Here is a 13,416-nt window from a genome sequence, read left to right as displayed (position 1 = left end):
CAGACCTGTGCCATATTTTTTGTTTGTTTGTTTATTTGTTTGTTTGTGTTAATCCTTTTCCCTCTTTTCTTCCTTGAGGAGCTTGAATAAAATATGGGTGATAGAAAGTGGCAATGCTTTCAAGCAACCTAAATTTGATTCAGGGTTGTCTAGATTTGGGTTCACATTTCCATCTTCTGTAAAAGAGAATAAAAGTCTAATTTTTATCTGGAGGCATGTATAAAATAAAACATATATTTGAGTCTAGATATTTTTTAACAACACATAATGGGAATTTCTGGAAATATTTTCCCATTTTAACTTTTGTGGTTTTGGATCGGGAGAGCTGGTCCTAATTAAGTCTACTTTCTAACTTTCAAGAACGGCTCGATTTATCTTTAACATGGTTTTCATTTTTCCTCTTTCTGGTGCCTGCCTAAAGCCATTTGGGACCTTCCCATCTCACATTCCCCAGGCAAGCCAGAGATTAGGTAAGCCTCCCTACCCTCCATGCCACCCCACCCCCAACTCCCAGTAGCACAGAACAATCAGTTTGCGGCCTGGGACGATCCAAGGCCAGGGTCACTGATGCTTTCTGGAGGCAAATGCCTAGACGATTAGTCTAGTCTTTCCCTTTTCTTCAATAATAATGAAAATAGGTTATTTATTGAACACCTACTTGTGAGGCAGGACAGCATTGTAGTTAAGAAATAGCCCCTGGAGCCAGAGGTTTATGGTCTTGGACAAATCACTTACCCCTTCTGTGCCTCAGTTTCCTTTTCTGCAAAATTGAATTAATGAGAGCAACCACTTCACAGAGCTGTAGAGGGTACCAGAGCACTTAATATTTATAGGAGTGCTTGGTACCCACCAAGTACTCAGTGAATGTTGGTAGCCCTCCACTGTCACAGCCACCACAGCAGCATCTTCATTACCATCCTCATCACTTGTCTTTACTGCCAGACCCCTCTCAATAGCTTACTGATTCAGGATTCAAACTTCAGTTTGCTGGACACAAATGAATGTGCTGTAAAACAATGTTTCTCAAACATTTTTGACTGTGAGCAACATAAGAAATACAGCTTCTCTGATGCTGCCTTGATGTCTCCTATTCTTACAGATTTCATTGCTTTTAATTGCTGTCCATGAACAACTAAATGAATTTGTGACTCTCCCCTAATTCCTCAGGTTGAAAACCTGCTTGTCACCATGTCTGGGTTGGCATAGTCTGAAAAAGAGTCAGTCCAAGGCAAAGAGAAGTAATGAGGATATCAAGGTTCAAGTGTCAAGTTCTACCATGACACATACCACTGTCCTGTGACCTCTCTGTGGATCAGCTTCTTCACCCTTCATTCATTCTGTCAAAAGTGTTCATGAGTGAGGATGTCCAGACCCTGAGGATCCTGCCAGGTACTGTATAAACTTTGTTCATCAGATTTTTATGAAACTTGGACAATACTTATAGATATTGAGCTCTTACTATGTGCTAGGCACAGGGATTGAAACCCTCAAATTAATCTCTTAAGGTAGCATTATTATCCCCATTTTAGGTGGGGAAACTGAGGCACAAAATTAAGACACTTGCCCAAGGTCACACAGGCTCTCTGCCCCCTGAACCCACACTGTTCCTTCTGCTTTTCAAATCAGGACAGAAAGCATTTGGACAAATTGAAAGTATCAATATAAAATTATGTAGTATCAATATAAAAATAATTTATTGCTATTTCTGGATATTTTTAATCAAAGGAAATGCTTCAAACATTGACCGTGCAGTAGTCTGAGGTTGTAACATCCCAGTAGACTCTCCCAACAAGCTCTAGGTCCTGTGGTCTGGGGTAGACTGGAAGATGGTTTTCTGTCTTCACTGCTAGAGTGTGGAAGGGGGTTTGGTGCTTTTTCCATAGACTGTCCAGTGACAGTACAGCCCTGTGAGGCCAAAGCAGTTTAGAAATGCTGCTTTTCCATCTGAGGTGAGGGAAGCTTGAGAAAAGGGTAACTTGCCCCAAGGGCTATGGTGAGTCAGTGATACCACCAGGCCCAATGTCTAGGTTCCAAGGTGGTACCCAGAGCAGAGGCAAGAGAGAGGGGAGAACAATGCTGTCAGTCCCAACTAGGGCAGGAAGGGCGTGACCAGCAGTGCTGCTCGGAGCTGTTGGAATATCCCTGAACGGCCACTGAATGGATTACGGCATGGACAATGGGAGCAATGGAAATGGCCCGGTGGAGGAAAATCTCCAAATGAGTTTGGGTGTGCAGCCATCAAAAAATCATACATGCAGATGTTCAACTTAACACATAGTCAAAGAAAGGTGAATTAAATTATCAATGATATACCTTTATTTTCCCCTGTCAGATATCAAATATTTGCAAGTATGTTCATGCAATAGACATTACAGCAGCTTTCACCACAGTGTGGTCGATAAAATAACAAACAAACCTCTTTGGGCTGAAAAGAATAATCTGGTGACTGTGATCATGGTCCCTGTACTCCAGGACTCCCTGCCCCCACCTGGGCCCTACCTTATCTCGGTCAGATACGCTGCCCCACAGCTCTTGTCTATACTCTGAAGCTTAAGCGGCTTCGCTGACTACTCAAAGCACCACTCTACTAATGACTGTGACAGCTGGTGGCCTCACTTCCAGTTCCAGTGTGAGCCTATAGCTCTTCTCTCAGGAAGCTCTCCCCAGAGAGTCATTGATCACCTTAGGTTTTGTGTATAATTATATAAAGATAGCTCATTCTCCTAATGGTGGTTCATTATCCATATCAGAACCTTCCCAGTGCACAGGCACATGTGCTTCTGGGCCCTAATGACATGCAACCCTGCCCAAGGGAGATAGTGGGTTTGTTAGTCTCAAGCCAGCCTCCAACCAGAACAGGAGATCAGCCCTGGCTGGTGTGGCTCAGTGGATTGGGTACCAGCCTATGAATCAAAGGTTGTTGATTCAATTTCCAGTCAGGGCACATGTCTTGGTTGCAGGTTGGGTCCCCAGTTGAGGGTATGCGAGAGGCAATCATGCGTAGATGATTCTCTTCCTCTCTGTCTCCCTCCCTTCACCTTCCTCTAAAAATAAATTAATAAATTCTTTTGAAAAAGAATTTTAAAAAGGAATATGAAAATAGACTTGGACACAGAATATTTATACAACAAAATCCTCTCTCTCTCTTTCTTTTCCTCAGCATGGGCTCTCAGGTGGGCTGTGCTGGTGTGGGACCCAGGGCTCAAGCATGAGCAGCAGAGATACCAAAATGGGGATAAAAAAAAAAACAAACTAAATGGCCAAAGGTTTCGGAAATATGTTCCAGGAGAAGAGGTTTATGGGGCTTTGGAAAGAAAGGACTCAGAGCAATCTTTCCATCAGCGTCATCCCAGGCAAGAAGAATGTGAGTTGCCTGGAGGGCAGTGGAAAAAGGGCTTACAGTACAACATGAGGAATTTCAGCTGAATCTGATGGGGCTGTACTCCCACCACCATGAGCCTTTGTTCAGCAGCTAGTGCTGGCACAACCCATTTTTTCTGTACCCCACAAGGAAGGTAACACCTTAAGTCACTGAGACAGGGTCTTCGTGGGCTGCTGGACTCAGGGGCTCTTTTGAAGGCATACCAACAGGTCAAGAGAATTGGAGCCAGACTGCCTGGCTTGGAAACTATACTCAGTGCTCCTGGACCACTACAGCAATTCTTTGCCTCAGTTTCTTTACCTGTAAAATGAGGATAGCAATAATATCAACTTCACAGGATTGTTGTGAGAAATAAACAAGTTCACCCATTTGTAGCATTTAGAATAGTACTGGCATGCAGGAAAAATTTAATAGGTGGCAGTTTTTATTTATATTAGCATCTTTCTGTTTATAGAAATAATCATGTTCACAGTAGAAAGTTTGGGAATGACTAAAAGATAATAGGAATAAGAGAAAATCATCTTTAATTCTTTCAGCCATTTCTAGGAATTTACAAGCAAAGGTTATTTGAAAGACACTTTTTCTCCTAAGAGGTAGTCAACACTGATGATTCAGTTTGGGCTGCAAGTGTTCCAGGGTCACTTCCTGGTTCCCGAGTCCCCACAAGATCTGTCCCACTCATTGTATTGTTGACATGATGCCTGACTCACCCTGGAGCTGGAAGTTTCACTCATTCTCCTCTAAGTGACTTCTAATTTTTTAATTTTTTTCTTATTTTAATTTTAGCCAGTCTTATTTTGCATGTTTTAATGATAGCATATGTGATGTCACACTTTTTTCTGAAATACACAGGGTCTATTTTGTAAGTATGGTCATTCAATTCAACACAAGCCTAGTTGCTAAGAGAAGTAGGGTGCTTCATCCAAGAAGTTCTCTGCAGCTGGGCACACTCATGTTTCTTCTTCTGGAAGGGTTTCTGCTTGCCTTATCCTTCCCAGACCTTGACCTGAAGCCTGCCTTCTGCTACTTACATGCAAACCCCATTGGCATGCATATGGGTATATGGGATCTTGTGTAGGCTTCTCAAAGATGCTTCGTGTAGATTCCAGAATTCTCTAATCCATGGAGTGCCATTCCCTGGGAGAGAAATGGTGACTTGGATTTTCCCAAACATGTCAATGGTGGAGAAACTCACATTTCAAATGTACAGTGCTCCCAATGGGCCAAGAAAAGAGACCCAAACCAAAGAGACAAACAAAGGCCAGTTTGTGCAGAACAAGAGCATTGGACTTGCTGGAGATGTGGGGACTTGGCAGGTAGACACCCAGAACCCAGCCCTGTAAGTCGGATGAAGGTGAAGAACATGCACACAAGGCTGGGAATCTGATGCTCTGCAGCTCCGATGAGAAAGGAAGATAGGCAAAGAAATAAAAGGCATATTCCAAACCATTATTAGTAGAAGGAGACCTTACCTCACTAAAAATTAACTGAGGCACAAGTGACGACTAGAGTGAACCACGTAATAAATGTTTTCAGGTCACGGGCAAAGGAGAAGTGAATGGCAGCTGAGCATTAGCCAGCAGAGGTGATGTTTCCCAGGTGTGGGGACTCTGAAGTAAAAACAAGCATAATCAAGCCTGCCTTCCACATTAATTGAAGTGGAAAGATGAAGGGGTGGGGAAGCATGTTGACAAAGTTTAAGCGTTCTGAGAAAGAAATCCAAAAGGTCCAGTGGAGTTGAAATAAAGCAACAATAAAATGAAGATGGAAGAGAAAGAAAAACAATGGGATGTACCCTTGAGAGAGTCACGAGACAGTTTAGCAACTGCAAGTCTACAGGACACTGACTAATGAGAAGGACTCCTGAGGACTGATGATGGTGGCAACAATGCCAGCAATGGGTACCACTCACAGAATGCTAACCATGCCCACACAACAATGTAAGCACCTGTATTTAATATATGTGCTTTCAATACATTAACACATTTAATATTCACAACAGCTCTATGAGGTAGTTGCTCTTATCATGATACTCATTTTACAGAGAAAAACAAAAGGACAAGAAATAAAATTGAGGGGCAGACAGGATCATTGCTTGCCCAAGACCAGCCTGCAGAAAACAGATTCAAACCCAGGCAGCTTCTTCCCTGAGCCGTGCTCCTCAAAACTGGGCTACTCAGCTTCTTGGGAAGAGCAGGTTGAAAAGAGAGGACATATATATTAGGTGTAGCACACTCAAAAGAACCCACCATGAATCCTGACAACAATGTTCAAAGAACAAGAAAATATAAAACTCTACCAGGCCAGTGAGCCACTGGAATGTGGGCAAAAAGAGTGCAGATGAGGAAGCAGCTTTTTATCAAACAGCAAAGTTATTTTGTCTGAACTTGGGTTTAAAAAGACTTAGTACAGATGTAGAAGGAAATAGGTTAAATTCTGAAACAGATGTGATTTTTGCACTTTATAGGCAAGGAAGAAAATGAGAGATTTATGCTAGCTGAGATGTCCAAGGAACAGAGGATGGAGGAGAAGAAAAGCTACGGTGAGAGAATTGCCAAGCCAGCCATACTTCTGAAAGCATGAGGACCCAGCCTGGGGACTTCAAATGGTCTCCATCAACATCTGTCTGGAGAGCAAGGCAGAGGGAGGGATGGGAACAATGCTGACTCAAAGGTGAAACTTAAGAGAGGACCCCAGACCAATCAGGGAGGATGCACGCAGCACAGCATGGCCTTGGTACAGAGATAATAGAGAGAGGTGAGGAGCAAGGATCTGGGCAGAAACACCTGGGTAGTTATGATTTAATTCAGGACCACACACCTGCATTCACACAAGGGCAGCCATGTCTAACAGATCTGATTTAATGAGGATGTATCCAGAGACTGACGGGAGTAAGCTGTGACCTAGGAGAGTTCCCCTAGGTACCAGACACAGTACCAAGGGCTGAAGCTGTGTGGGGAATGAGCACGTGGCTACTGCAATGTGGCTGGTGAAGGGGGAAAGGCTGTCATTGCCCAGGAAAGGGGTGGACAACATGAGTTGTACCCATGAAATCCTGACAGGTAAATTCTGACCTTGACTTTGCACAGGGCAGAGCCACCCACCCAGGCTCCCCTGACACTGACAGGTCCCATCAATGGCCCTCAAGAGGCATGTGGATTCATCAGCTACAGAAGGGAGAGAGCCCACCAGGGGATGGCTTTTGCAGACTGTGCAAAGCAGGCCTGGTGGCTGGCCTGTCTGCAACTGGTCTGACCAGGGGGAGAGTTATAAAACTCCAAACTCCATAAAAGGGCCCATTGTCTCCACATCCTTCTGGTGGGCAGGTGTCCCTCTGGTAGGCCTCTTGCTGGCTCCTGGGGCAGCCTCCAAGTACAGAAGTGGGCCCACTGGAGCATCCTCACCACCAGGCTTGAAAACAAATCACTTACCACATCATCTCGGTCTTCCCACTCAACCTCGGAGAGGTCAACACTACTGTAGTTAGGTTTCCTTCGCTTTTTTCCTTCTTCATACTAGCAAGGGGAAGGGACAGAAAAAGAAAACATTTCCATGAGATCACCAGCTGGGGCAACCTTTATCCTCCAAAGCCCCCTTTTGAGGATGGGGACCAGGAATGGAGGGATGTCAATGACAGGCCACATGGTGGCAGTCCTAGAGGTTTGAATGGCAGGGAGCTGAGTCCAGATTCCTGTAAACATGTGCTTTGAGCTGGGAGAATATACAAGTAACTCTTTGCTTGATATGAATTTACCTAGTGAAGCCCTTGGCTCTGAGTATACCAGGCACAAGGCAGAGATTTCCCTCTCCTTGGATGCTTTGTGTGTGAGACAGGGGAGAGCCTTTTCCTCTACTCCAAAGCTTTAAAAACAATCCCTTCAAAACAGAGGAAAGGGTGTCTTACATATGTTACCAAATACCTAATGGTATCCCGCTATGTTTTATAGTCCTCCTACCCCTACCTCCTGTCTCAAATGTACTCCACACCCCTTGGCTAGGCTACAAAAGCACTGATCTCTGCAGTTGCGTTCAACATCGTGGTAACGTTGTGCAGACACACAGAACCTTCTACCTGCTATCACACTGGCCACAGCAGTCCTGAGTGAAACACGGTTACTTTACCCAGAGTGGGTGCGGGAACTGGGAATCACTGCCAGATTTAATAGCCATGAGGGCATTTCTCTGGAAAAGCTGATGAGTGCATTAATAACTGGGGAAGTGGTTTCAGTTTTTTACCCCTAAATCGCTGATGTTAGTCGTCCGGCAAGCCTACCATTTTATCAACCGGACATCCGTGTGTCTGGACATTCCTGTGTCTCAGGGCCTTTACTGTTGGCTGTTGGGCTGTTTATAATGTAGGAAAGTCTGCCCTCTACTGCAGGCTAAGGAGAAGCAACCCTTTTACAAGTTCATAAGATAGGGCTAATGGCATACTGGGAAAAAGATATATGTGCAGACAGTTTTCTTCTTGTTTGCTTTTGTCTCTAAATTGTCATTTTTTAATTTAATTGGCAAGATTCTAAGTGAGATGCAGTCACTCTAAGTGTTTGAAGCCTCCAAAACCACAGGTTGCCATTTGGAACACTGCTCGGCGACTCTGGAGACAGGTGCTGCAGGCGCACCAGACATGAAGGAGAAAATCACTGTCGACAGGTTGGACCAGACAGGTCTAAACTGGCCCCCAGTGAAATCTAGGGAGACAGACCAGACAGAAAGTCCCTGTGGGGCCAAACAAAGCCAGGTGGTTATCCCACCCTCGTGTCTTCCGCATGCTGACTGCATTTCAGGAACCCCGGGACTTCTCCAGAGGCTGCCCACCCCCAACATCCAGGAAGGCCGCCTTGCCTCTAAGGGGCAGTGGGCCCTGGCCACCCCTGGTCAACCAGCCTTCCATTCCCTCCTCTGAGGTTTCCAATTAACAGATGTTCAGGGTCAGTTTTATGACATCAGATCCACTCCAGATGAGGAGAAAGGGAAGTGGTTCCCTCAGAAGCCACTGTAAACGATAGCAGATTCTCAGTTGGATCCTGTTACGGAAAGTTCGTGTACGCAGGAAGCTCTGGTCCTTGTGAGAGCCAGGCTGAGCGGAGTGGGAGGAACAGGACGAGGCCAGTGGGGTTGTCGCCAGAGTCTCACAGTGAGGAGGTGTGATGGGGAGGGGCACATGATGTGAAGACTCCCCATTGTCTCCCTGAGGAGCTAGTCAGACATTCTTGGACCATTGTTACCTATATTGATGGCCCCAAGTCCTGTTTTAGTAAGACCAATTTCTGAGAGCCACTAGGTACCTCAGAAGTTCATGCAGCCCAGATTCTGATAGTTAAAGGCAAAACTTTCATGATTTCTTGGGTGGAAATTCTTCCTTTGGTCTCTTCAGAATGGTCCTTCATTCATTTATTCAACCTGTGTTTATGGGACACCAAGTAAGTGGAAGGTACTAAGAATATATGGTCAATTAAACAGGCCGCCTTCTTCCCCAAGGGCTTACTCACAGTTTGTTACCCCTCTTCCTCTGAAAGGTCAGTGCATTGCCTATCACACATATGGAAAAATGGGCTCAAATAAATTAAATAACAAATCAAATAACAAGTTAGATAAAATCACATAGCCAGTATGAGGGAGGGCACCCTGCCCCCACAGCCCCTGACCAAATTTTCATGGCTAAGCCTCATGTTATTTCAACCACTGTTAAGGAAATTTAAAAAGACCCAATGTCCAGAGCACCAAATGTCCCTTCATCCTCAGAAAAAGTGTCCAACTGTCTTTGTTAGAAGAGGACAGCAGAGCGATCCTGCTACTTACTGGGCATGTGACTGAGCAAGGTGCCAAACTGCTCCCAGCTCCTTTTTCTCAGCTGCAAATCAGAGGAACAAGAGGCCTCCACAGCCAAGGGAGGTTGAGAAGATTACATAGATACTGTATATAAATCGAAGAACATCCCCAGGCAGGAAGTAAACCCTTACTTTGTAAGTAGCATGATTCCTGAGAGCTGTGGCCTTGTTGGCAAAGACACAGGCTCATTGTACACAACTGTTTAGTACTTCATTTCCATGAAATGAAGGGATCCATTCAATAATTTTGCAGGTCACTGTTCTGTAAGCCACAGGCAGCCAGGAGATGTTTGCTGAAGAGGACGATCGCACACATATACCTTCTCTTGGTGTGAAATCTTACACACCAAGAGTTGTCCACTCGACACCAAGTTGGGACTCAAGACTCTCCTGGCAGCAAAGTTTATACTTGTGCTCAAGAACCCATGTCCTTTCAGATGGCATCTGTCAAAAGTACAACTGCAGAGAATCCTCGATTTCTGACCTTTCCTAAAACATCTTTCTTCATTTCTAAATAACCATTCAAGAAATGCACTACATTATATTATTGGTATTCATGAAACTTGGAAAGATTAGAGAGAGAGGGAAAGTAAGATTTCCCAGCATGCTGATCAATAAGCCACCATATTCCAGCAAGTCTCTGTAATTTAATTTCACTGAAAGAAACAGACAGGGCTGGAGATATTCCCTCTGGAACTCCACTTTAGGCATGCCCCTCTGCAGTGTCTCCTCAACCGGGGACGTGAAGTAGGTCTGAAACACTTTCCATTTCATTTGGGTCTTTATTAATGGGTGAGCTCCTTTAGAACATAAACAGTAATGTAGCAGAATGATTAATCTGGGTGAGACAAGAAAAAGTAAGTGGTCTGTTACATATATAAAACAGGTTGAGAATGACAAGCAAACCCTAGCATGATGACCCAACTCCACCTTTTTTCATTTGCCCCATTAAGAAACATATTAAATGGCTAGAGATTAGGCCTTCTTTAGAAGACACTTGTGCCATAGATTGCCACCAACCATTCCCACGTTTTACACAGTGATCATTTTTTGTTCCTATAGGTAACCCCTTCACCCCACTCTCAATAAACACACTTCTAGTGCAGGTAAGACCACCCTTGGTTCAGAGGGAGACAGATCTGAGCATGTGAAGAAGACCCAGATCTCTCCAGGACAAGGTGGTTTGTTCAGAGATGGCGACATAACTCAGACCAGCCCCAATGATATCCTACCTGGGATGCTTTCCTGGATTTATCCAGATGTTGGGAACTGCCCTGCCTGGTATCAGAAGCTGTAACCCCCGCCAAGGCTGAGGCTGAGGGAATGATGTTGGAACCTTAAGCCAGCAAGGAGACAAAAGCTTATCTCCCTGGCAGGAGCGCTGCTTCTGCTGCTTCATTCATAACTGAACCCCAATGCTTGGTCGGTTAGCCAATGACGGGTAAGATTCCCAAAGCAGGAAACAATCTAAGACAGACACGATCACGTGAGAGGCCCCTAAGGAAGAACTTTGGGGGCTACAGCAAAAGAGGGTGATGGACCTTCACCCCTCAGCTTTGACATAGCCTAAGTCTCATTGTCTGCAAGAAAATCTCCTAATCTCTTGGCTGCCTTACTTCCCTTGCTCCACCTAAGCCTGAAACAATGACAGGGTGGTGCCACACTGTTCTGGAAAGGGTGGGTTCCCCGGGGTGATCAGGCCTAAGAAAGAATATGTAAAATCCTGTGAAACCTGCTTTGTTTAGAATGCTCTCAATTGAATGGTAAGGGTCCAAAGAAGAAGTAAGTTTGTTCCTTAAAGTTTTTTTACAGCTCTTTGACCCTGACTCAAAATAGGCCTTCAGAATTCCTTGTTATCTATTGTTTGACCCTTACTTCCTGGCAATGTTTAATGAGCTTTACCTGAACTCTTATGCAAACAAACCCAATAAAAGCCTGCTTAGGTGGGAGAATAAGGCACTCTCCCTTAGGGGCATTCTCCCCTGGGGAGGGTGGCCATGGCACTCCCCACTAGAGAGAGTGGCCACTCCATTCCTATTTTGCCACAGGACCTGGTTGTCTCTGTGTATGTTTTTCTTGTGTTTTGACCAGCCATCCACAGCATTCCACGGTCACTGCTGGTCGGTGGCTGCGTCATCCAGAGAAAGAGGCTCTCTATTCACTAGCATCACTAAGGTGGTAGGATGTGAATTCGAACTCCTCACAGCCACCACTGCTCTACTTCCTGACAATGAAGCCAGTGCAGAGAAAGCAGAGATCAGATACGAAACCAGTCCTGAACCACGGTGTGCACACCTGATCACGCTGTGCCTGGAATCTATATTCTTTAGGATGTTTAGTGCACCAACACATTCTCTCCTCATTATCCCCTTCCCTTTTTAAGGATTTTTTTTAAAAAGCTGGCTTGAATTTCAAGCATAAATAGTCAACAGAGTTTCAGCTTGTATATATTGAGTGACTTTAATTTTTTTTCCTTTAAAATGAACTACTTTAAAATTACATTTTAAGTGAAATATTCACAAACTTTGGTTCTTTAATGATTATTTAGAAACATGTTGATTGGTGTTCCTGTAGGGAACCTCTCGATTACCTCACTGCTAACTGAGATGAATTACTATGTTTAAGCATGGCTCATCCCCTGTACCTGTTTTCTGACTGAGAGGACATATGTGTGGTCACAGATGGAGAGTGACAGAAAAGGAACTAAATTCTCCAATCTCTGACTCCCAGGCCAGCTCTCCCTTCTCCCATGGGACTTGTCCTGGGACAAGTCCCAGGTCCACCATCCCACTCCCTCCTCCCTGCCTGAGGATCTTGTTACTGGGGCCGAGGCATCGTATATGGCATTTGTTAGTGTATCTGTAATCTGTAACTTCCTTTGAAAATGTGATTAACGAATTGCAAACGGTTTCCAAAGGTTTATAAACAGATACTTTGAGAGCCACAGGTAGGTTTGTAGTTTTTGGTGCCTGTTTTATGAAAAAAATATGTGAGGGAGAATTTAATAAGGAAAGATATTCTGTGCCATGAAATACTTTGAGGTGGAGTTTTAAATAAAGGCCAGATGTGGTGAACACACAGAGCAGCCTGTGGCCTAGGAGGATGGGACAAGAGGGGCACCCATCTGAGGAGGGAGCTGGAACCATCTGGGGACACGTCAAGCACCAAGACCTTCCCCGACATGTTAATTGTCTGTTGTAGGTGCCCTTTGTGTTACCTGACTTTGGAAGCATAATGGGATAGGCCACAGTGATGGCCAGGTTCATGTTGGTTTGAAAAACCCCAAAATGCTTTTGGTTTTTCTGTGTTCTTTTGGGATAGGCCAGAGGAAATTAGCTACACACATCTATGCAGCCTCTGTGAAACAAATATTGTGTGTGTTAATAATTGATAAACTGTACGTGCTGCTCCATGCTGCCAAGAGGAAGGAAGGAGCTGGGGGTGGGAGGCCCACAACTGGAGAGGAAGGAGTTTTGCCCAGAGCAAATGCCATCTGCAGAAGGGGCGTGGCCGAGGGCCGGGAGCCAGACATTGTCTGGGCAGATGTTTCTCTCCCAGGGCAGACACAGCCCTCAGCTGGCGAACACCTTGGCCACATCCCCCGAGCTCCTGGCCTCCTCTTGTCTCAGAGGCTTAAGCGGCCATTTTAGGGGAAGGAAAGAAGGCCTGTCTTCTCTCCTCCATGCACAGGGTAAGGTCTAGTGACCACTGTGCACTTCATTCCTTTGTCCCATCTATTCATTCCTTCACGTGCTCATTTGTTCACCCTCACATCCCGCAAACTGGTGGACCCTGAATATTGATCAGGTGCTGAGCCAGGTCCAAGTGAGCCGTGGAAAAGCACAGACAAGCTGTCAGAAGTTTATCTGACATGATTCACTACCAGTGGATCAGTCCAGTTAGGAGATGAGTTAAAAGCCAGAGCCCCAGAGTCAGGCTCAGAACCCATCAGGTTTTCATCTACAGGCTGAGTATGCTCTGGGACCAGTGTGTACTTGCCCAAGCTCCTCAGGGGTTAGTGTGCACTGGTGCACCTCTAGGATGAAGGGAATAGCATCCAGCTCACAGGGCTGTGGTGAGTAGAAAATGTATACAAGCGTGGCAGAGCATGGAGCATGCTCTGCTTGAGAACATGCCCGCTGGGACAGCACCATTAACTGCTCGTGTTATTGCTGAGATACGGCAGCCCTGCCTCACCAGGCT

General features: G+C 45.2%; 1 protein-coding gene across 1 annotated transcript in view; it reads right to left on the bottom strand.

The window, feature by feature from the left end:
• Positions 1–13,416, bottom strand: part of CACNA2D3 (calcium voltage-gated channel auxiliary subunit alpha2delta 3) — an 867,352-nt gene that overhangs the window by 185,897 nt on the left and 668,039 nt on the right. Inside the window, 1 exon segment of the mRNA XM_028518873.2 lies at positions 6,814–6,897. Within this exon segment, the coding sequence (XP_028374674.1) occupies positions 6,814–6,897 (84 nt within the window).

This window comes from Phyllostomus discolor, chromosome 7 (genome assembly GCF_004126475.2).
Source record: "Phyllostomus discolor isolate MPI-MPIP mPhyDis1 chromosome 7, mPhyDis1.pri.v3, whole genome shotgun sequence".
NCBI lineage: Eukaryota > Metazoa > Chordata > Mammalia > Chiroptera > Phyllostomidae > Phyllostomus > Phyllostomus discolor.
Note: the sequence above shows the minus strand (reverse complement) of the source record. Positions and strands in the feature narration are given on the sequence as shown.